Here is a 24,572-nt window from a genome sequence, read left to right on the forward strand (position 1 = left end):
TTGTATGATGGGACGTGCTGCTATAATCAACTAGAAATAATCAACTTCAGTGTGGTAAGAGCAACTCCACCTCACACTGACCTGCAGTGTGTTGTTGATTATTTTCCTATGACAGCACACCCTGTTGTGTTTTATTCCTTATTTATGACTTTAATAAATAGTGTGTACAAATAAAATAAAGCAAGATCAGTCAAACAATAATGCCATAGAAGGTTGAATGATTTATTTTCATCACAACATGTTTTACGCCACAAAATATGAGGGTATAAATCATACAGATGGCAGTTATACCCAACAGCAGGGCTTCTATGGCTATCGTACCCAACACCTGTGGAGTTCAGAGGAAAGCATTTTACAGTTAAATCATTTAGCTGAAGTCATGCAGAGCCCTCTTTAAAAATCCATACTGACCTTTCCCCATCACTATTACGTGTAACTCTCTACCAGTAAAAGTCTCCGAGGCTTATAAAACATTCAAGCACATTGCCTTGTGTAACATTTAAAAAAATCCTTCACACATCATCAGCATTATAAAATCCTAATCACACTATGAGGAATTATAAGCGTGCATAAAATTGGTAAAGTACTTTGGTTCTTTGTAAGAAATATGCCAAATGTTTCACAAAAAACCTGCGATATCATACACAAAAACAGCTCAAAGGAAACATCAGTGTGACTATCATCACGCCGATAGTGTCAATGCATTTTTATATGGAATATTAACTTTTACAGCTTAACATGCTTGCAGGGTTTCATATTTATTACATAAGCATCTTATAAATTTGGCGTTACCTGAGAAACTCCTGTACCACTCACATTCAACAAACCTTGTACTTACAGTAATTGGCACATCATTATAATGCACTGGTTTCCCAGTCGGCCCATTTTATACCACATTTCCCCGCAGTGAAAATGTTACACAGCCAGTTTCAGTAACACAACTCAGTAGAAGGATCAAGCTAAAAGGAAGATCCAATCACATGCAATGATTCTCTTTAAAACAGAACAGCATTCAAAGTAAAAGAGACAAAACGTTTTTTAAAAAGTACATTCCACCATCATGATAATGCTTACAGTAACGCTCAGCAGTAACAGACATAGTAAGTTTATATGTTTAAGAGACTAAATTCACTTTTAAAAAGCTGCATACAGTAACAAAGCCCATAACCTCAACCTTTAGAAAATATAGTTAGTGTTTAAATGACATGTAGTGCCTCATTATACACACATTGCTGTTGGTCCAGGGTTTGTTTTTTTGCCCTTTTACTATAAATAAGCTACAATAATAATGCACTTCCCAGTAACCAAGTTTCTGTGTTTCAGTATTTCAGGGTATTTCTCTCTACAGCTATCTAATACCTCATTCCCTAGCCTATAGCAATACAGAATTTAGCAAAGCATTGTCTTCTCTGTAGGATATGGAAGTGTAGATACAGTAACAGTCCAGGACCAACATGATACAATGATGATGATGATGATGATGATGAAAGTGAAAGATACAAAGCTGGCTTTTCTCATTTCAGCCATGCATCCCCCAAAAGATCAGATAAAAAGCAAAAAGGCAAAAGCAAAAATTATTTACAAAGACTGAGAAGATTTTTTACATAAAACAAGATGTACCAAAAATTTTCAACTTATATTTTACACAAATATAAAAATGCATTAATAAAAGTCTGCTACATGACTCAAATAACTTTAGCTAGGGAAGAATGTTTTACTGGAAGATGCTAAGTGAGAATAATAGCATGGCACCATCTAGGATATTTCCTGGCTGACACAGTAGCAGACACTTTAGTTCAAGATACATGTACCCTGTAACATAGCTGTTAGAGTAACAATGAGAAAGTGTGGTAACAGAAAGTAAGACCAAAAAAAAAAAAACCTTCTAACAGACTGTAACAAATGTCTAAATTATATTTTGCATAAGTGAGAGCTGGAGAGTGCAAACCTTCCAAGAGCATTGACTAATTTATTGCAGGACCAGGTTTGTGGATAGCTGAGATCTTGTCAGGTGTGGCTTTTATTAAAAGTGAAGGATTTGGGTTGTGCAGTAGGAATGGCTTGGTACGGTCATAGCTGGAGTTGTAGAGGCATTTTCTCAATTTCCACTGTACAGATCCAAATTACTGGAGCTCAAGCCACGGCTCTGCCTCAACCTATTTATCCCAGGGTTCTGAGAGAGTGAAAGAGAGATGGAGTAATATGGAAAGGAAGGAGCAAACAGAGAGAAAGGGGAAGAGAAGAAAGACGGATAGAAAGGGAGGAAGAGAAGAAAAGACAGTTGGACACCAAAAATGGATACAATGTCAGTGTTATGTATTGCTTCAGCATTGCATCATTAAACTCTTTAGTTTCTTTTAGCAAATAGTTCAACTTGTCTTTCATCTCAGGCTCTGTAACATGTTTGCAGAACCCCAAGGGCCTATTAACATTGCGGATTTAAGCAGGCTGTCAACTCAAAAGCTTTGTGCGGGTAAAAGAGGCAGTGTGAAGAAGTGTGTTGATGCCATACTGCTACAGTAAGAGTACTGGGAAAAGGCTCTACAGTGGTCCATGTGATACCTGGTAGGGATCATCATTCGACCTGTTCAGGTAATTGAGGGAGGCAGCGCGCTTCATACTGTTGAGAAAAAAAGGATGAAGGTAAAAATTAAGATCAATTTAATTGATAATGGCATATAATACGAATTTTGAGTCTTAATGTAATTATTTGATATTTGACAGTAGCACTGAATCTGCTACACTACAACAGATTTCGATTCTTTAGGCAACGATTTGATATTTGAGATACCACTGAATGTGCTATAATACAATACAATTTGATTTACTAGCCTCTGATTGAAACGTTTATGTTTTCTGATGAGTCGTTTCATTTGCAGCTTTTAAAATCAACGCATCAATCCAAATAGTCCAATCATTACACCCCTAAAATCCATGTCAAATATGCTTAGATATTAGTGTTATCTTGCAGTCGGTCTACCAAAAAGATCAGTATCATAATCAGATACTGAAGAGAAGTAGTTTAAAATAAACTAACCCACATTCCCCACCAATTACCCCTTGTCAAAATCCTGGAATTTTTCAACCTAATCTCTACATATCACACTGTGGCATATATTATGACAGACAAGAATTTCAACAATACAGGCTCCTAAGTGGAGCACCAGAAAAGTCAGACAATGCCACAGCCATCCATCGCCGGGAGTCACGGGAGCAAAATGGCATAGGAAGGAATGGAAGGAATGGCATACTCTTTCTCCCCTGTAAATCAGTGTCACTAGCCACACGTGGGCGTCTGTGAGCTCATGTATGCGTACGAGGACGGACAGCGCAAATGGTGCTCTGTCTGTCTATGTGTAATAGTTTCATGCCTATGATGAGGACCCATGCTATAAGGCTCACCTATAATGGGTTCAGAATAGTAATGGTGATTTACTGATAGGTAGCAGAATTTTTTAACCCTCCCATTCAATATCTCAACCAGCCACTACTGATTATAATGGAAGTCTAAGTCTTATTCTTGTTTTTTCAATAATACTTTCAAGAATTCTTCAGCCAAACCAATTTGTAAATTAAAGATCTAAATCAGTATAATTTGACCTCTCAGAGATGGAAGAATTTGTGGTTTCCAGTGTAATTGTCTGGATCTACCCATACATGGAAACCACAAAACTTCAGGAAAGTAACCAGAGTTATTTGTATTGGAAACTTGGATAAAGCTCCATAAGAATAGCTTTGGTAAGACCTTCTCTCATGTCTGCCTCATCTTAAGACCTATATGCTATTGCAGTGTAATGATGGTAGTTTTGGATTTACATTCTATAATTGTGCATTTTATATTAAGTTTATTGAATAGTTTCAACAACTGCCACTAGACTTTGATTATAAATGATTTTCAAGTAAATGTGCCTTCTGTTCGATTCTCAGTGCAAGGAAATGTGGCAAAATAATATTCTGTGTAAATGCCACATATACTACAGATGCAGAGTTTACAATAGTGCAGAGTTCATGTTGCATGTAATTCATTGCCACTAATACACACTTCACATTTGGGCTCAGCTTGTGTACAGTGTGCTTACTTGGAGGTGGAGCGCAGCTCTGGAGGTCCGTTTCCTTGCAGTTTCTTCACCAGCATTTCGCTGCTTCTACGCAGCACTTCTCTGATCCTCCCCAGAGATCCGCCCCTCTGCAGAGCCCCACTACCATCCTTCAAACACACACCAGCACTCGTTTACTACATTTATACACATATAAACACACACACACCTCTTTGCAAAGCCACACTACTATCCTTCAAACACACACTCAGCACTCATTTACTACGTTTATGCATATGCACTCACCGGCGACTTTAATATGAACATCTGTACCCCACTCATTCATGGAATTATCCAATCAGCCAATCAAGTGGCAGCAGCACAATGCATAAAGTCATTCACATCCAGGTCAAGAGCTTCGGTTAATGTTCGCGTCTGAACACTAAAAAACAGCGATCTCAGAAACTTTGACCATGGAATGGGTGTTGGTGCTGATCTCCTGGGATTTTCCTGCACAACAGTCCCACAGAGTTTTCTACACAGTATTTACACAGAATGGTGAGGAAAAAAAAAACATCCAGTGAGCCAGAGAGAGAAATGGCCAGGCTGGTTTGAGTTGACAGGATTGCTACGGTTACTCAAATAACCACTCTTTACAACTGGAGGGTGAGCAGAAAATCATCTCAGAATGCACACCCAGCCGAACCTTGAGGCAGATGGGCTACAACAGCAGAAGACCACATCAGTGTCCACTCCTGTCAAACTTTAAAATCAATCAGAGGCTACAGTGGGCACTGAAACTGGACAGATGAAGATTGGAAAAGTCTCACTCATTCTTAATGCCATTCTTAAGAGCGGCATTAGAATGCAACAAATTTTCTGGATATTGCTGCTGACCATGTGCATCCTTTTATGGCCACAATTTATCATCTTATAATGGATTCTTCCAGCATGATATTTCACTGGCCTCACCAGTCACCAGACCTAAATCCAATACTGCCTTTGTAACGTGTTAGAATGGGAAAGGGAGGGGGAATCGTACTCAGTAATAACATGGTGTTCCTTATAAAGCAGCCAGTGAGTGTACACACACACACACACACACACACACACACACACACACACACACACACCCCTCTGCAGATCCCCACTACCATCCACTGCACAGATACAGACTACATAGGTATATGCACACAACTCCCATTATAACTGTACGGCTGCCATCTATTATTTTCTTTTTCTTTTGTGCATTAATGTAAATGTACGCAGTGCTGGAAAAAAAAACATATACACACACACCTTTCTAACTACAGCCTCTTAACAATGGCAATTCCTCCTGCTCATTAAGCTATTAAAATGGCCTTATTTATTTAACTGGCTAATCATTTGTTACTGTTTCTTGTGAGTAGTGTTTGTTCAAATCAGCTACAGCGCAGAGGACTGCTGACTCATCCTTATAATAACAGTCTGACCATGACGCTTAAATTATATGCTATACATGAGCGGAGCCTATTTTTACTGTGGTCTGGTACTTGAACAAGTTCAACATTCGCTGTTGGACTTCAAGTATAGTGTTAGCTGTCTCACATGCACTTAACACTATGCTGAATATACAGTCATAATACTGCACCACAATAACCTCTGCCTGAATGCACCCAAACTGCTAAACACAGGTTATGGTGGTACAACATGGAAGAAAATAGCACATCATACATATATTGTGTTTATGTGTCAGTTAAGGATTGGCCTGCATTCATTTGACCTAAGGTAACTGACAAGATTTGCTAAACACCTAAAGGAGACTGCTCGTGTGACAGCTCGTTCGTAGACCATTTATATCAATCGTTTAACAGATGTTAATCTTCATAAACTCCATACATTTTAAATTCTGTTTAAATATTAATTACCTCTTTTGACTGACCAATGATTTAAAAAAAAAAAAAAAAAAAAAGGAAAAAAAAAAATTTTTTTTTTTAAATTGATTTTGTACATTTGTGAGGCAGAGCGCTTGCTGCCCCCTGCTAGCTTCTGTAGAATTATTGCACCTTGTGCTCAAAAATGGGAAGTACAACAAGCACAAATTGACGTCCACTGGGGCAGGGATACTTCCTGCCTTTTGTAGAGGAGGTGAAGCAGACAAGACACTTAATGAAAGGGTTGCCAGATTGAGGTCGTTTAAAAAAAAAAAAAAAAAAAGAAATACTCTGTGGTAACCAAGATCTTGGTTTATAGCAAATAATCTAAATTAAATCTAATAACATTTCACAAAAAGTGAAATATCTATGGGTCTATGATGCACAGAATAATTTGTGTTGTAAGATATATTGCAAAGATTGGGAGAAGAAAACAGGGATTATGGAGTAATGTTGGTACATCAGAATGCAAGGGAAACAAGTATTTCACATGCCAAGAAGGGCTGAGAAAAAGAAAAGGTCTCCCTTTTCCAATGCTGGAGATAGATTCGGGTTGTTTGTGTGGTTTTTGAAATGTAGTTAGGCTGGAAATTTTGCTGAAATCTGTAAACCCTTAACGGCATTACCACAGTTAAACAATGGTACGTCTAAAACTGTTCAAAACAAGCTGCTAGACTGTGTACTGAATGCCTGTATGTTGTTGACTTTTAAAGGGTTACTCTAAAATTCACTAGATAGTAGCCTATGTAGCATAATATGCCTATGTAGCATAAATCAATTGTGATGGCCTATGTCGAGGCTATGTCGTTATAAATGCTGTCCTTCCCCACCAAAATGTATGGTTATAAGCTACTGCTGTCTTGGACCTCGCAGAACCTGATGATATGTATGGCTAGATTCCTCATTAGTATATTACAACATCTGCAATAGCAATACTGCAAGCAATAATGTGCATGGGTCCATTTAAGCAGTCACAATGTTCAGACATGCTCATCATTATTCTGTTGTGCTTCTGTAACATGTCACATTGCAATATTTTCAAAGCTATTATCTATTCCAACTAGTCCATATTAGTAAATATGTTCACAATATTAATTATTAAATCTATAGATGCAGGTTCTACAATCCTGTCTTCTGAACTGGTTTTTGACGGGTGCTAGATAGGAGATTTATTAACTTATATATTTATCAGCTATGATGTTTGTTTAAAATCACTAGGGCTGCAGACTGCATCTCTGGGCTTGAAGCAATGATCAGCAGTGTTTGGTTTTGAAGTTCACTACTTAGAGAGACCAGCAGAAGGCGCATTTGGAACGATGCGGTCTCCAAGGACAGCTTCACCTCTATTAATCCATGTACAATCAGAGGAAACACATTTCAGACTTTTATGATGAGATCAAAAGATATCAGAATGATTAATTTTATTTCCATTAAGGTTTAAAAGGGAACAACATTTTCATTTCCTTTATAAATGAACTAAATGGAGTACTCCAGACCTCAGTGCCCCATTATGTGCATCCATAGCACTTTATTTAACATTCTGATTCTGAGTTTTTTCCCCTACAAACGGTGAACAATTGTAAATGTGAATGCTTTACATATATTCATATCATTCTTTCATGAGTAACCACTGCCAAACCTTCGCAAATGAAAACCTTTATTGGAGATTCAACAACCGTCACAATGCAGACAGATGAATATATATATGCAGTTCTAATCTCTACGATAGTGTCTACAGGTCAGTACTACTGCTCTAGAAAACCAAAGTTACATCGTATATATTCATATATATCTCAATAAATAATCCACATTCCACTAAACACAATAATGTTGTCTATTAGAATAACATGATAAATGTTTGTTCACGTTTACACCCTTGACTGTCTCTGGGAAGCCTTTCGGTGAGAGTGAAGATGACGCACGTTAATCGCGAGAAGAAATCGGAATGACATATCGACAGACGAAATGACCTAAAAGTGTGTAGTGTTCAATTAATTACACAAGTGCACTATTGACATAACATTCAGTTCACGAGCTGAACCTTAGTGTAGACAGAATCCTCTACTTTTATTTAAGAAGCTTGAGGACAGTTTTCAGTCTGGAGTAAGACAGCGTATGTATTCACGTGCAGGACTTCATTTCTCTTTGTGTTTTACCTAAGGTGCATTTAAAAGCATTTGATGAATTGCAAGAGCCTCATCTTCTGGATCAGACTGTAGACGTGTGTGAACTCGAGACTGAGCTCAAATCAGCATTCCCTTATTGAATCAAGTGTGTTGAGATCCTTAAAATATCTAGACAGTTATTGTTCAATGATAAGATACAAGTACAAGACACAAATGTAGTCCAACAATAAAGTGACCTTTGTGTCAGTGTGGATTATACGCTGATTTTCTTTTTCACACAGCCTTCTCAGTCCCTTTGTTTTGATACTCTGGTAAACATTATAGTTAAATACTAACCATACACACCAGGATCAGCCAGGATCAGCTGACTACTTGGCACTCCAGCCATGTAACAGAGCAGGCTTGGGAAGGAGAACTGGAGTGGCCCTGCCTGTGGCGTTGCTGGAGTGTGTATTTATTTCTCTTTTATTTTTAATCCCTAGATGCTGAGAAATGTAACAGCGCTGGCCAGCAGAGCAGGAAACTGAGAACACGTCCTAGAGTCAGAGCCATTGCGTTACCATGTTTCAAACCAAAGACTCAGCAAGCATTTACAAGCGCTGTAAACATAATGTGGAATAAAAATTAATACTTAAGTACAATAATAATAATCATCATCATCATCATCAAAAAGGAGAGAGGAGTCTAATGTCCATGCCACTTCATCCCACCACTAACTGTAACAATGTTTACAGACACAACTGTCCTCGTCTCCTTGTTCACCTTTGGATATTTCACTAGTTAAAATTAGGAAGCCAAACAAAAATCAGGAAAATCACGGATTTAAAAAAAAATATTACTGACACGCAGGTTACAGCAAGATGACAGCGCAAACTCAGACTTTACCTGTTCAATATTGGCCAGTCAAATACGAAATTACAAAGACCGAAGAAAAAACAAAATAATTCACTGCACAGTTTAACACAAATTCCAAATGCAATACTGTGAACGCAGTACAGCAGACTAATCAGCAAAAAGAAGCATTTGTTATCCATTTATCTAAGTTGTAAAGATCACTTTATACAGCTAATACTGAATAAGAGAAGAGAGAGTGACAATGGGAAAGCAGACACAGAGGAAAAAACATCTACAATTATCAGGTCAGGGGGACAGAAGAGAAAGAGGAAGGAAAAGATAATTAAGCAATAAGAGCAAAAAGCAACCATCCCAATTTTCTGAGTGAACAGGTGAAAGCATCAGGGTGCAGTCTCGCCGAAGACACCAGGAATGGAACAGGACGAATCTGTAGATGTGTAATTGAAAGACCAGAGGGAACAAGAACATCCTTTGCTATGTGATGGGGAGGGAGATTAAGGTGGAGAGAAAATCTTGATGGCTTATGCCTAATAAAGAGAAAAAAAGAGAACAGACAGAGAGAAACCACACCATTGAGAATCACAAGAAACATTGTAAGCAGCCTCGACTAGCTCTAGTTGTCAGTATCTAGCTGTGACTAGAAGTATTTCTGACCTCTGCAAATACACACTGCAGCCATTCTGTTCAGTCTAAAACCAGGGGACTCGTTCCACGATAATTACTGATCAGGTTAGAGTTCAGTCTATGGCCATTTGTATCTGTGAGCTATCTCAGCTCTAGTTTTAATTATTCTCATGTATGACATCCTGATATTTATGTACTCTTTCTGTACTCTTTCATTAGTACATTATGGTGATGTCATTAGTTTGTTATTAAAGCATGTGCTCTAGGGCCACTCCTTGGCATGGCCAACACATGCAGGGGCAACATTTTACCAAGCCTTCAAATGTATGCCAAGTTCCAAGCAGTCAGTTGGTGTCCTGCTTCATGGGGCTCAGAAAACAGAGCACTGATACACTAGCCTTGTTCCAGACAGGACAGACAAGTTGAACCGACTGGATGAGTTTAAGTCAGGCACAATGCTGAGGGGTGCATATGGAGTGCCATCGGGTAGCCGGAACCTAGTGTTATCCCCGGTCCAAATTCAGTGTTTGGCATCGTATCCAGACATGATAACCTGTTACAGCACAAGGCTGAAGCCATAACATTAGCTAAAACTAGATTAAACAAATTTTCCAAGTTATCTGACAATTATCAGAGGATTATGTAAGGAATAAAATATGATGGGGCTGTTAAAGCATTTCACTAACTATTCAGTTCCTCTTAAACCACAGCAAAAGTGACACATCATGCCTTTTACCCGTTATGTTTGTGTGTGTGTGTGTGTGTGTGTGTGTATATATATATATGCCTCTTATATATATATATGTGTATGTGTGTGTGTGTGTGTGTGTGTGTGTGTGTATATATATATATATATATATATACACATAGCTAGCTAGCTGTGGAAAGCCCATGAAACTAGTTTGTTGCCATTATAACAGCTATAAACCATCGTTCCTTCACCATTCTCTTTCTTCTCCCTCTCTTGAAGCTAGTAAGATGAATGCAGCTTTTCACATAACTGATAAACCACAATGCACAAACTTCTCTGGTCCTGAATAATTCACCTATGGCGGAAAACCTAAACAGCTTTACCAAGCACTGACACTGAATTAAGTCTTCTTTCATTAGTTTTAACTAAACGTCTCCTTACTGAAGCTTCGCCTGAGTAACGTTAAAATGCTTAAAAAGAAAAAATTCATTTAGGCTTAAATTTGGTGAGTGTCCACATAAGCATTGACAATATTATATTGGAAAATTATGTTCACATGCATCAACGGTGGTGAAAAAATATGCTTTACTTGTGGTGACTGCAACCGGAGTGAAGGCACGCGCTGCTTATTACGGACGATGATAGAAGCATACAGAAGTAGCAAATTTTTCCACGTCCTGTATGAAATGGGAGTCCAGGGGGAAAGGGGGAGCGAAGGGGTAGAACTTATGTAGGGCAACAATTATGCTAGAACCAACAATGATGTGCTCCATCTGTAAACTGTAGAGGCACAAGGTTCAGCTGTGGACATTTCTGACTGGTTTATAGGCGTTAAGCAGGATCACTGAATCAGGCAGTTTATTTGGCTAGCTGTGAAGAACTGGCCTCAAATCAACATAAAAACTGAACTTGGGTAAATGATGAGCACTGTCTGGCTAAGGAAGTGTGGTTCTGTTGGTCTACCCTTTGTGTGACTCCAGCAGGGGAGTGTATGAGTGACTCAGCTGCAGCACTGTGCAGTAGGGAGGGTGGAAGCGGGCCTGGCACGCTCTGCCCTGCGCTCTGTCACAAACCTCTCTCTCACACACACACACACACACACACACACACACACACACACACACACACACACACACACACACACAGCCTGCCAACGCTGCAGTAACTCTAAAGCAAATAAAAACTGGTCTGGGCGTGGAGGTTGTTACACTTCATGGGCTTCATGTCTAAGCAGACCGATGACTAAATGACTAGATGACAAGTAAATGACTAAATGATGGCTGTAACTGTTTTTCTTTCTTTGCCTGTGTCAGAGTCCCCGCTCATCCCTGCTGGCTGTAGTACTGCAGTGCCTGTTTGCAAAGGTAAAATAAGGACTAACTAACTGTAAGCTATCTATTTGGAGCTAGCTGCTGTTGTTACTTTGCTTCCTTAAATGCAAGAAGGTGCCGAGGACATCACGAAGAGAGTACAATCCACCACATCCAGAAGAACCGATCTCATTGGCTGATTGGTTGTCATGGCGATGTTAAGAACAACAAACTAATGAATGCTGTTGGTTAGTAACACAGAAAACTGAAAACAGCTCATAATTCAATATACTTAGTGTACAATTGCATGCATAGTTAGATAATGCAAAACCAAAAAAGGCAACGATGAGGTGAAAGTCACGCCCGATTCATGCATAAATGAACCACAAACACACTTCAAGCACATCACAGTATGAATAATCTACAACCACTCCTACTGGAACAATCAAGTGACTGGTGTTCTGCCTTTACTTCAGAAGTGATGATAAACAAACACCAGTGCTGGGTTGCCAAGAGGCAGGATAGCAGAGTAAGACCAGGTAGCATGGTGCCCTTCCTTCCAGCCTGCTTTTAGAAACCCTGGCAACCCTCCAACTCTGCACAATGTGTACAGAAGCTCTACATTACATTATCCCCTCATTTATTCAGGCATGGCTGAACCCAGCACTCATTATGTGCTCAGTGCAACCAAAACATTCTAACCAGGCTTATTGCATGCGCAAGCACACACACACACACACACACACACACACACACACACACAGTCTAAATGCAGTTGCAGTGTGGCTATAAATAGTTCAAAACGGTACAGTGTAGGACATGTTATTTGTCATAAAATGTACAGTATATAGACTGCTATATCTTAAATAAATCTGGTAAAAGCTATGGGAAATTATGCTGCAAAGAAAAAGATCTATCAAACAAAAAGGCATAAAATATGACAGGGTGTTCTGTTATAGGAAAATAACCAACAGGGTGTTGTAATCCGACACAAAGTGGAGTTACTGTTGCTACCCCAAAGCTGATTATTTTCCAATAACAGCACATCCCAAAGTGTTTTCCTCTTATACCATAGAAATTTGTCAGTTATTAAATTTTTTATTTATTGAAGAACATAATTTATCCATTTTTAGTTACATTTAATCTTGTGGAACATCCACAAAATAGGGTAGTTCCAGGTTAGTTATCACTTACGTTTGTCATAGCCGTTAATAAATTAATTCTCTCAATTTCTCTTCAAGTTACTAAAACAAGAATATGCAGATTTTTACTGAGAAACTGCAAAATGCAACGTCCTCAATCCCGAAGACTTTCCTGTGGCCAAGAAATTAAAAGAAGGGCTTTACTCCTGTTTACTCCTGTCTAGCACTGACACTTCCATTAATTTAATGAATGTCTCCTTATAAAAAGCTTCACCATATCAATTACGATATGTTTTCCTTTGTGAAATAACACATTTTTAATCATCTTATTATTAGTCTCAGATCATGTGGAGCATCCACCTAATAGGTCCCTGTGAATTAGCAATCAACATAGAAATTACTTGACTATTTAAATTAAGTCATGGATTGTGTCTGTTGTTTCAGTGTTCAGGTTTTAAAAAAATAAAATGAACACTATGAACACTGTAGGCACAGTTGCAAGCTTTATTCATTCTGAACACAAAGTTCTTTTAGATTTCCTCAGTATGAACTGCAATGCCAGGGATATGACCATAATCATGCGCCACACAACCCACACAGCTCCACACACCACCTTAGAGAAACACACAAACAGAAAGGACCAAACAGCAGACTCTCAAAAATGTAGGCTGGGTTTTATATCAACCTCCAATAGTCCTTCTGTGGTGGTGTGTGGTTTAGTTTTCACCAAAATCCAAAGATATGTCAATGACAAGTTGTGTAAATCAGAAGAATGCAAATATTTCTAACTATTTCCTAGAACTAAAGCCTCACAATCATAGCATGGGAAATGCAGAGGGGCCTGTGCACCATTCTTCAATACCTAGCACAAACATGTTATATAACTCAAACACTCCAAAACACAGAAGTGTGAGCAGCAGTAGAAGCGTGGGTTAATGTGCACCGTCAGTGTGGTGCAGCTCATACACCAAGCCAAAAAAAAAAAAAAACAACCCTCAAAGCAAAGCGCACAATATGGTGCAAGAACACATGGGGCTATACAGACAAGCAGTGCATGCAGTGAAGTTTAAAATAAAGCAAAGCTGGAAAGAGTGCAGAGGCAAGCCAAGCATTTGGAACACACACAGCATCTCTCCCTCCTGCAGAAGCCCCCGACAGGTTTACTCCTGGCTCACCAGCAGAGTTCTGAAAACAGAACTCCTTTAGCTTAAGAGCAGAGTAGTGCTCAGATGAGTTTAGAGTTTACAGTTCAGACTAGAGACTACAATGTACAACCAAATCAACTGTAAATTAATTATTGGATCCCTACAAAATTTTTATTAAAAAAAAAAAAAAAAAAAAAAAAAAAACAGGTTACCTACAACTCATGTAATAATTGAAATAGATAATGAAAATGTGAGTTTGCTCAAAAAATATGTTCTTATATATCTTTTGGAGAATTAAAGGAGCAGTTTGTAATTTTTTTAATTGCTCTTTGCTGCTGCAGTGTGAATTGCAATTGCAATGAAGACGGACAACCCTCTTCTCCACACCAACACTCTCTGGTGAAACAAGATATGCCTTGACTAAATAGCACTTTTCCAGATGGGATGGAGCTCACTTCTGGGCCAGAAAAATGAAGTGAAGAGAAAAGAAATGAAGAAACTAGCTAGATCCACTGCATAGTAATATAGCAAATGATACTTTTTCTATGTACACTTTTCGACATTACAGACTGCACCTTTAAATTGAAATGCTGGTAGAGAGGACTAAAGTGGAGTAAGGGGAAATTAGTAACACTGGCTTCTGCATGAGACATGTGCTTTTACAGATGCTCAAAATGCTCAAGTGACATTTGAAATCATATAAAAACATACAACAAATTAATACTTCAGGCAAAAAAAAGAAAGTTAAATAAATGATACAAGCATAACAACCATGCTTAAACAGATGAAATATGCCAGGACACTCAATCAGCATTTGGTTCTATATAAATATCAGTAGACAATAACAGGACAGAGCAGCCTTACCCGAGTACACGAGACTGCTACCTAGGTATCAGTATAACTGTTCATTATTATTATTGTTATTATTATTAATTTCATTTTCAAGCATAAATTCCGTATTTCTGAGTTCATTCTGTCAAATATACCAGACGCACTGACCTCTGTTTCACTAACATTCCAATAAAAACAGTCATATGTTCATATGTGATGTTCATATGTGATGATGTTTTTTCAGAAACTCCTTTTTGGATTAATGTCTGTTCTTGGAATAGTGCTGTATCTGCTATATAGCACAGGGCTGAAATCCTTTTCAGATTGAGGTCTATTCTCCATTTGACGTTTCTACACTGAGAATCCTGCTATTCAAGAATCTAATTACAAACCTTTCTGCCAAGGTCTATCAAAGCCACTGCTCTATCAGTGCTGAGGGAAATGAGGGTATTTTGATCTCAACTGTCAGCGTACAATGTTCTGTTATAGTCTTTTTCAACACTCTAACTTTCTGGTCTCTGCTAGCAGTCCCAGAGCTAGCTGATTAGAGTGAGGCTGCTCTGTGCTGTATCTGAATGCTACTGATCTCTGATTGGATGATGAAGTGGATATGTACTTACCCCGCTCCACTCTATGCCCATACTCACTTCCTCTCCAGCCTCTGAGCTGCTATCGTACTTAACGCTGGACATGCTGTCCCTGCTCCTCCTCCTATCTCCATCACCCTCCTTCAGAATTTCAACCACGCGGCTCTGGTTGATGGGATCGATCCCCTAAAAGACACAAGCACACAAATATGCAATTGATTAGGGGGCATGTCACTAATCATGTTTTTTTTTTCCCCCATCTAAATTCCTACTCTATAGAGATTGTTACTAAGAGCTGGTTGTGATGCAGTGACCATGAATGATTTAATCTGCAATGTTTGTTCTACAGGGAGGAGGTTTATGGATAATGAAGAGCTTATGAATGGTGAAGGACTGACAGTGTTCCTATTTTAGACAAAATGACTTACTGAGTTACTCTGGTATCCAAAGCAAGCCACAGAAGAAAAGAAGTAAAAAAAGAAGACATCAATATGACTGTTTGAACTGATAAGCAGACAATATGTTTAAGAATTACTGAGTTTGTTGTTAAGAGTCTTATTGCTACACTAGATTCAGGCAATGTTGTGTAGGATTATGTAACTGACCTGCTTGCGGGACCTCGTGGCACACTCCTCCAGGGTCTCCGCAGCCTCCATCTTGCCTTGCCGGCGGTACAGCGCACCCAAATTCCTCAGAGTAGTGTTCACAGTCGGACTGGTGATTTAACAAACATTACCATTTAAATTGAAAAAAACATATGATTAAAAAAGGTGTCTTTCATTCATTTAAGACCCTGTGTGTGATACCTGTTGACTTTGCAGGCCTTGTACCAGCCACCATACTCTCCATATGGGGTGTTGTCTCTATGCTTGCCCTGAAGTAAACCAGACCACAGAAGAGTTACGAGTGGACAAGCTACAGTGCGTAGGATTGTTGTTAGAAATGAAAAACAAGATCGAGTCAGAAGAGGGAAAAATTACACTGAGGTTCCTGAGCTTCTGTGAGTTGCCTTGACAATCTTATAATAGTACATGACAGTGAGGGCTGTACCAGGAATGCATGCATATGCCAACTCTGACATGTCAAACGATATTACGCCACAACTTTAGGCATGAAAGAAGTCTGACTACACAATGGCAGGAGAAAGCCAGTAGCCAATCAGGGGAGAGAGAGAGTGGGAGAGTGTGAAAGCAAATATAATCAGTAAGGGGAAAATGGATTCAGGTGTGATGGAGTTTTAGGTAAGGCATTTTCTTGATCTGGTGGGACGCTAGTGAATAATAGTCAGCTGATTTATCCTTGTGGAATTTGTATCATTACCCAGTTGCGAATTAGTTCTAGCTAAAGAGTTAACGATAGACAAACAGTGCTAGATCATCTAGCACAAACAAACAAACTAGTTGTGTTTGGTATGTTTCAGTGTCTTTTAGCAAACAGATATATTCGTCACTATATTCATCCCATACTATCCTGCATTCCAGGCTGAGCAGTGCGCTGTGATGTTACAGTGGAGCAACCCTTTTCCCTTCAAACAGAACTTATATTTTGGCGAGCTAGCTAATGTTAGGTGGCTAGTTCACTCTGTAGATTATGTGCTGCTTTTGATTCCACAGAATGAGCAAAGTTACACTGCGGCAGGTTGGCGATGCACAGGCAGACTGCTGTAGGATCACAGTCACAGTGATGAAGTTTTTAAGAAAGTTCTTATACTTATGATTTTACTTCTTTAATTCCATATAAGCAGCAGATTATCTATAAACCCAAAGTCCAAATACTTGGACCGTGTGCCACACTAATTAGTGCACAGTATGCAGTTTGGAACACAGTACTGAATTCTCACTGAATGTGCACTGACTTGCAGAGGTGAGATTAATCGGCACTAGTGAAACACAACTCACATTACAAAATGTTCTTCTGAGTGGCTTGCAATATCATTTTTTTTTTTTTTTTTAACTAGAGAGGGCCCAATTTCAAAATCTCACATTCAGCAGCTTTAATATACAATTTTTGATAGCTACCAAAGGCTGAGAAAGAGAGTTATTTTTTCATAAACGTGAAGCTCGTAGGGATCTTGAGTTGGATTTCGCTGGATTGGCATATGTCTGAAAAAGGACGTGGACATGCACTGAGGCACATACTTACTTTGCTCATCTCCTCCCTCTCCTCAGCATGCATCCAGATAGGCTTGTTCTCAGCTGTGGGCAGAGACACGGTGGCTTAGTATGTAACGTTATCCATTCTGCTCTGCAAGTCCCACTTCCAAGGAAGTTAATGTGTTGTATTTCCATGTTTTAGAAGTAAATAGAATAAAGCTACAATAATGTAATGTTATGTATTGGAATGGAGTAAAAGGAGACTTTACATATGAACAAAAATATGTTCATAAAGAATTTTGTCCTCACTTTACATACAAACAAAAATATGTTCATAAAGAATTTAGTCCTGTGTTAACATGAAGATAGATGTAAATGAATGGTTAAATTCTGTGCTAGTGACCGTAAGGTTACGAGTTCAAATCCCAGGACTGCCAGAAAGCCACTGGTGGACTTTTAACCATCAGCTGCTCAGCTCTGTGCTTGAGTTGCATTCTGCCTCTTGCCTCTGCCTCTTGTAGATTATTAAAATTATACATAAACAAACAAAATCAACTTAATGAGTAGTATATATACTTGTTTTGAGAGAATTTATTACGTAGGTCAAAATTTATATATACAAAACATTCAGCACTAAAATGGTGAACAGAAGCTTTATTTCTTCCCATAAACAACTTCATCAAAAATAAAAAAAATCCTTCGGTGTTACAGCCCTTGCTGACTGGATGTGTTTAGAGTCTTTTTGTTTTTAGAAAACTGTCCATCTTTTAACCCTGCCTCCATCGCTGAACTTGTTCTCTGCTTTTATAAAAGAGAAGTCAAAATAGGAGTGAAAATAGAAGAATTTTAATTTTAAAAAAAAGTAAAAGGAAACAGAGGAGAGACATAATGCAGTAACTCATTACTGCACACTTCTATACTGGCAACAAATTACATCCAGAGAGAGATCTGTTTATAGTGTTATAGTGAATAGTGTTTACTTATGCCACTTATAACAGTGTCACAGGGACTCACCATCAACTGATCCAAACTCCTTCTCATGGGCACGGGTGAGAATCTCTTTGTAAAGAATCTCAGCCTCCTTGTATTTTCCTTGTTTGAGAAAGCATGAAGCCTGTGGAGAAAGAAGAGGAAATCCAGAGCTTTTAGTACACACTAAAGGTCACTTTCAATTGTGCCACTCCTGATAAAGCGGTGTTCCCTTGCTGTATGGCCAAATAATACATTTCAGTGCGGCAAAAACATCATAATGAAATTTTAAAATAAGAAATGAAACTGGTTTTAAAAGCACCACAGAGATTCTGCAGTTGTCAGCTGGAAATGTAACTTAATGCCAATATGAAATTGAAAGCATTAGGCATTTTTCTTCCGTAATGTTATACTTTTCTGAATGAAAAGACTCTGTAATGGCTTGTTTTTCCCTGCCTATGTGTGCATGATGATGGATTTAAACAATCAGAAAGCATTCGGGGCAGGCAAAAGCCACTACATTTTAATCAAAGATTACAGAAAAAACACTGCACAATATGTGAATAAACATGAACTACCTGGGGAAACAGATCAGTTTCGACTTTTATTCATTGATTTGAGGATGTTCGTTTAAGCTTACAGTGCACTGATGCCACAACGTACTGTAACAGGGCTATTATTTAGGGGGAATGATAAATTGGATCTAAGCTCTCTCCTTAACACTGAGCTAGAATTGCAATATTATTTTTCCTCACATCAAAGCTTCATCAAAGCATGATCTTTAGTTACCCAAAAAAAAAAAAAAAGAGAGAGAACATCCCTTCTAGCATTCTGTTACTAAACTGAGAGAGTGCGGCTAAGCTGATAGGGTACGAACTTCACTACTAGCATAGCTCCATAACAACTCTGGGAACTGCTATATTCTCAGGGATAAACAAAAAAAATTGCTAAAAGGGTTACTTCTCACCAGATTGTTCTTGGTCTTGGCGACATTAGGGTCATCAGGGCCCAGCCTGCACTCGTAGATCTCCAAAGCTCTGCAGTAGTAGTACTCCACCTCCTCATACTTGCCCTGGTTCTGACACAGCAAGGCCAGGTTGTTCAGCTGCTTAGCCACATCTGGGTGGTCCTTTCCAAGCACCTGAGGAAAAAGACCAAACACGATGAAAGAAAATAAATAAATAAAATATTCTGACCTTTTTTTTTTTGATTGCTGAGGCAGTAAAATGATTAGAGTGCTTTAAGGTAGTGCAGTTGTAACTGGAGACTGCTCAAACAGAGAAGGGAGAGAACATTAGTATTGCCTACAAACATAATGAGCTGCACTCCTTCCAGCCCCACTGCTCTCTCCAGCATTAAGCAGGTTATTCAGAGTGGGTGTAAGATTTCTGCTGTTTGCTCAGTATCGACATGATCTCATAAAAGCTGAATCAATATGAGGGGCTTCTATACAGCTTACTCAGGCTCTGAGCAATCTCACTTAAAGCTTTAGATGCTTACTCTTCCTACAGGTAAATGTGTTCATTTGGGGGGGTGGGGGTGTCATAAGCTGACTTTTAGTGTTTTGTCATAGAAATCTACATTATTAGCATTCAAATTTCACATTCACGCAGCCTAACTTGTTTAAGGAAGTTAATGACGTCACACATGCACACATACATGATGAGGTAGCCAAAAATCAGAAGAGAGTCAAAGGCAGGCAAAGGTTATTGTCTTCTGATGGCTGACTATGGAAAAATAACTTTTTTCCTTTTAAATAATCATGCACAATCTGACCAAATGAAGATCCAGTTCAGTTTTTTAGTTAATTTCCTTAAACTGCAGTGTCATTATTTTAATAGCATTCTCTTATTTATTCTTCTTAGATACCAATGCTTTCACACTACATATACATGTTAGTCATATTTTACTTGTCACATGTCATGTAAGAATGGAAGGTTTTGAAAGATTCAAACATTATGCTTCATCTCAAGAATGTCATGTGGTGAATGATTTACCACCACAGGCAGCGACAAAAGATTGAAGCACATGATGATTACGGTATATGCTAAAATGTTCCACATACAAAATGATTAGCTAATAAATGACACAAAATGATTAGCTAATAAATGATTAGCCAATAAAAAACAAACAAACCTCTTAATAGTACAGCTCACAATGTATTTTTTGTGGCCATAACCATAAAACTGATAATGCCTGACTGATTATAGCAGAGATAGATAAACCTTTCTCATGAGATTTGCTGTATGAGTGTGTCTGTGTGTTCACCTTCTCTCTGATCTCCAAGGCTCTCTTACACAGTGGTTCAGCTTCCTTATATTTGCCCCTCTTCCCGTACAGCACAGCCAGATTATTCAGGGTGGCAGCCACCTGCAGCACAGCACGCACAAACACACCAACCCAGAGAGATCAGTTTTGACAGAACCACCGTTATGACAAGAGTGAACCACATCACCAAACCCAATTGCTGAGATGTATGATATCTGATTAAAAAAGAAAAAAAATTATTAAGTACTATCAGTTTAAAAGCTATTCTGAGACACCCAGTGTATGATAACACAGCGAGACAGATGGATCATGAGACTAAGATCAATACTAGCAATCTATGTCCCTACTGGTAATTTCCTATTAGGTCATTTGAAATCAGCAGCCTGCACAGGAGAGATAGACAGAAATGCAAATTCAGCTTGTATCCAACATAGAAGATACAGGAAATTTCATTTCACAGTCATTGAATTAGTTGTAAATTACCATGATGACATATTTTGCAATTGAGGTAAAGGATTAAAGTGATTGTAGCAGAGGTGCCAACATTACTAACAGAAAAATTCTTGTAGGCAGAGAGAAAAAAATTAAATTTTTTTCACAAATACCCGAGAATATGGCTGTGGACAAGGCAGCTTTTTCCCCTCCCCAGATGTGCGCCAAGCAACAGTGAGAAAACTGCACAGCAAAAGTCTGGTGTGACTTCTACGTAATAATAAGCAGTTCCTCCATTTTTAATCCTGACCAAGAGGCCTCAGTATGTTTTCTATTGGCTCACATGTCCCTTTATTCACCTAGATAGTCAACTCTAAGAGAAAGTAACTGCTACCATAAACAAATGTGTGCCTTTCACATCTCAGTGTCCTTTCCCCTTCAGTGAATTAGCTTTTCTGCAAACTGAATGTTATTTGTTTGGCTTTAGCTGTGAAAGGAGAAAAACCACAGCATTCGAGTGTCTCCTGTATCACTGTAGCAAGGTGTGTGTGTGTTTACGACACAAGTACTAAAGCTAAAGCGTAGGCACCTCTGTTATATGCAGCATGTTGGAAGGGAAAGGTTTATAGCAGATGTAACTTACTGCAGGATGGTCTTTGCCAAGAGTCTTCTCCCTGATGGACAGAGCATCATTGAGCAGGTGTGCTGCCTCTTTATATTTGTTCTGATCCCTGAGAGTGACAAAGGAATTGATGGCTATTATTGTCTCAGTGGTATTGCATGAGCAACTCAACAACAGCGTCAGAAGCAAGAAGAGAGACTTACAGTGAGAGAAGTCTACAGAAACAGCTAGTAACACTTAACAGCTATCAGGATAACTTTACACAGAGTTCAGCTACAAACCTGTACACCAGGGCGAGGATGTTGAGCATTGTGGCAACATCGGGATGATCATGGCCCGAGGTTTTCTCCAGGTCCTCCAGAGCCTGTTTGCACAGCGGCACTGCCACCTCATATCTACCCTGAGAGGCGTACTGGATCACCAGGTTGTGGAGGGTTCGGAGGCGGGCTGGGATCTCATATCCTCCCTGCTGCGCTGCTGCCACGGCTGCACTGTTGTGCTGGTGCTGCACTGGAGGGGAAGGAAAGAGATACACTTCTGTCTGAGGAAACATGTACCGCAAAGCTCAGACTAAAGAATCATTCACACAAAATGAACAGATTATTAACTCTTCCATGACAAATAAATGTTAATGATATGTAGTATATTGCAGTACATGTGCAAATATTGCATGTACAGGTACTTCACAAAGTAATTATCAACCTTATTTAAAAGGGAAGGTTATTCACTTACTTCCTTGGCCATGTTCCTCCTCATCATTAGGGAAAAGATCGTCCAAAGAGTCTTTAGGTTGGTCGCCATCTTTTTCCTCCTAGAACATCGAATGACCAGAGTGTAAGCACAGAAAAAAAACAAAAAAAAAAAACAATCAACTCCTAGCACTGATTTATAGTTCTGCTAATTGTACGCACACATTAGCTTGTCATGGCTTAACCATAAACCACTTTTCTGCCTCTTGGCACAGATATACTTATCTGCCTCTTCACAAAAGTATAACTCAGCTCAATGAAAACCTGGAAGTGACTTGAACAATTACTAGTAGGCAGATGAAATCAGAATTAAAAGCTCTGTCATTCAATATTTAGAATCTTTTCAGTTAGTGAATACGATCAAACACATAACGACAACTGTGTCCAATTACAACCAAATGTGTTTTGACGGCATGCCATAAAAATGACAACACACCGCTCTAACATGTCAGATTATGTTTATGTTTTCTTTCTGGTGAAGGTTTGGTTACTGTCAAAAAGCAAAATGGAAATACACACCTGACACCACAAACCTGACACGGAGGATTAACAGCTGGCCAAATATTTCCTCCCTAAAGCGTGCTAAAATGCTGAATCTTGCCATATTCACCTCACATATTGCTTTATATCAATTCTGACAGGCAATATAAAAAAGCTACATTTTCAGCTACATTTTTAGGGGAGATTTCTTTGGCAGCTTCTAACATGTTTTGAAAAGGAAAGGTAATGCTAAAATGCTTAAAAAAAAAAAAAAAAAAAAAAGATTGAAGAGAGCTGACCCAGTATACAGCCCCAGAGGCTCTGCTTCTACCCGAGCTCAGTGCTGATGTAAGCGGCTCAGCTCTCTGCCGGCATGAGGAAGGTGAATAACAAAGTCAGAACACAGAAGCCAGTGAGTATGCCTGCCCTAATCACAAAGTACTGATAAACAAATGTATTGCTATCTAACCAAATAACAGTGGAATGTCAACCACTCCCTATAACAAACATGACCCACTGGCTGCTTTGTTCACACACGATATGCAAACTAGCGAATGTGTTAGCATTGGTATTGGATGCCAAGGCCAAAAATTTCTATCACAATATAACATAACATATACTAATTTCTTCATATTTTCCCCTTGCCTTTACTGCTTGTTATATTTGGGTTTCAAGTTTAGTTTACTCTTCATGCAGTCTCTGACATCCAAACTCACTGTGGCAAGTTTAGCAGTGTTTTTGCACACTTCCCTGAACTTCCCCTGACTGCCCATGACACAATTCACACAGTTACGCTTTGTAACTCATTTGCAACACACCCACTGTTTGTGCACACAATTTATCTCATAGTACATGCAAATTAGCGGTCATCTTTTTTAATCTTAGTAAATTTGTGCCTCAGGCACAAAAGGTCACATAGCATTAAGAGAGTAAAGCCTGGATGTATACAGTGTATTCTGCAAATTACTAAAGGCTACTAGAAATACAGTTAGCTAGCTAGCTAAATTACAAGTTGCTCAATTAAACTACAAATGAATATAGCTGATACACTACAAAGTACTTGGCAAAAAAAAAATAAAATTAAATTAAAAAAAAAATTACAGCCAGATGCATGATTGGTACAATAATAATCATGGAAAACAATATGCTCCCTAACTTAACTAAATTTACCTACGGTCACAACTTAAAATTCTTAATGACAACATGATGCCCCTTCAGTTTTACAAAGACGTTACTTATTGACCAATGTTTTGGTATTATCTGGCTTCCCTGTTAAACAAATAACAAACCTAGGCCTTAAATACGAGCACAAGGTACCGTGAATTCTGCACACACAAAGGTGTGCATAGAAACTGTCACAGGCGAGAGCACTTCAGTTCTGCAAGCACTGAGACACGCACGCCTCATTCTGCTTGCAACTGAAGATAAATAAAGTAAAACGGCCAAGGCTTAAAAAAAAAAAAAAAAAAAAAAAGATTTATAATCTTAATTTTATTAGTAATCTGACAACGTGACAAAAAGAGACAAAATACATGTTTTTGGAACTTGTTTTTTTTAATGCCATTTTGTTATTATTATTATTGTTGTTATGAATATTATAATTGTTATTATTATTGCTATGTGTGCAGACACTTTGTATGTTACTTTGTGGTCTGATTATTATTCTTTTAAAATCCAAACATCCCAACTGATTAGTAA

At 38.6% G+C, this 24,572-nt stretch overlaps 1 protein-coding gene across 3 annotated transcripts in view; it reads right to left on the reverse strand.

Annotated features, from left to right (window-relative positions):
• Nucleotides 1-208: 208 nt before the first annotated feature.
• Nucleotides 209-24,572, reverse strand: part of klc1b (kinesin light chain 1b) — a 38,817-nt gene continuing 14,453 nt past the window's right edge. For 2 of the 3 annotated variants that reach the window (XM_034302791.2, XM_053232348.1), the window contains exons 4-16: nt 22,378-22,456; nt 21,927-22,155; nt 21,667-21,754; nt 20,592-20,693; nt 19,291-19,464; nt 18,369-18,468; nt 17,404-17,456; nt 16,068-16,135; nt 15,867-15,975; nt 15,295-15,447; nt 4,080-4,207; nt 2,563-2,620; nt 209-2,173 (exon numbers count right to left, since the gene is read on the reverse strand). In XM_034302791.2, coding sequence (XP_034158682.1) covers nt 2,099-2,173; nt 2,563-2,620; nt 4,080-4,207; nt 15,295-15,447; nt 15,867-15,975; nt 16,068-16,135; nt 17,404-17,456; nt 18,369-18,468; nt 19,291-19,464; nt 20,592-20,693; nt 21,667-21,754; nt 21,927-22,155; nt 22,378-22,456 — 1,416 coding nt within the window. In that variant the 3' untranslated portion in view covers nt 209-2,098. Of the gene's footprint in view, nt 2,174-2,562; nt 2,621-4,079; nt 4,208-7,590; nt 9,459-15,294; nt 15,448-15,866; nt 15,976-16,067; nt 16,136-17,403; nt 17,457-18,368; nt 18,469-19,290; nt 19,465-20,591; nt 20,694-21,666; nt 21,755-21,926; nt 22,156-22,377; nt 22,457-24,572 lie in introns of those variants that run through there. The other variant, XM_053232349.1, reaches the window with a different exon arrangement.

The sequence above is a fragment of the Pangasianodon hypophthalmus genome, chromosome 3, assembly GCF_027358585.1.
Source record: "Pangasianodon hypophthalmus isolate fPanHyp1 chromosome 3, fPanHyp1.pri, whole genome shotgun sequence".
In the NCBI taxonomy this organism is placed as follows: Eukaryota; Metazoa; Chordata; class Actinopteri; order Siluriformes; family Pangasiidae; genus Pangasianodon; species Pangasianodon hypophthalmus.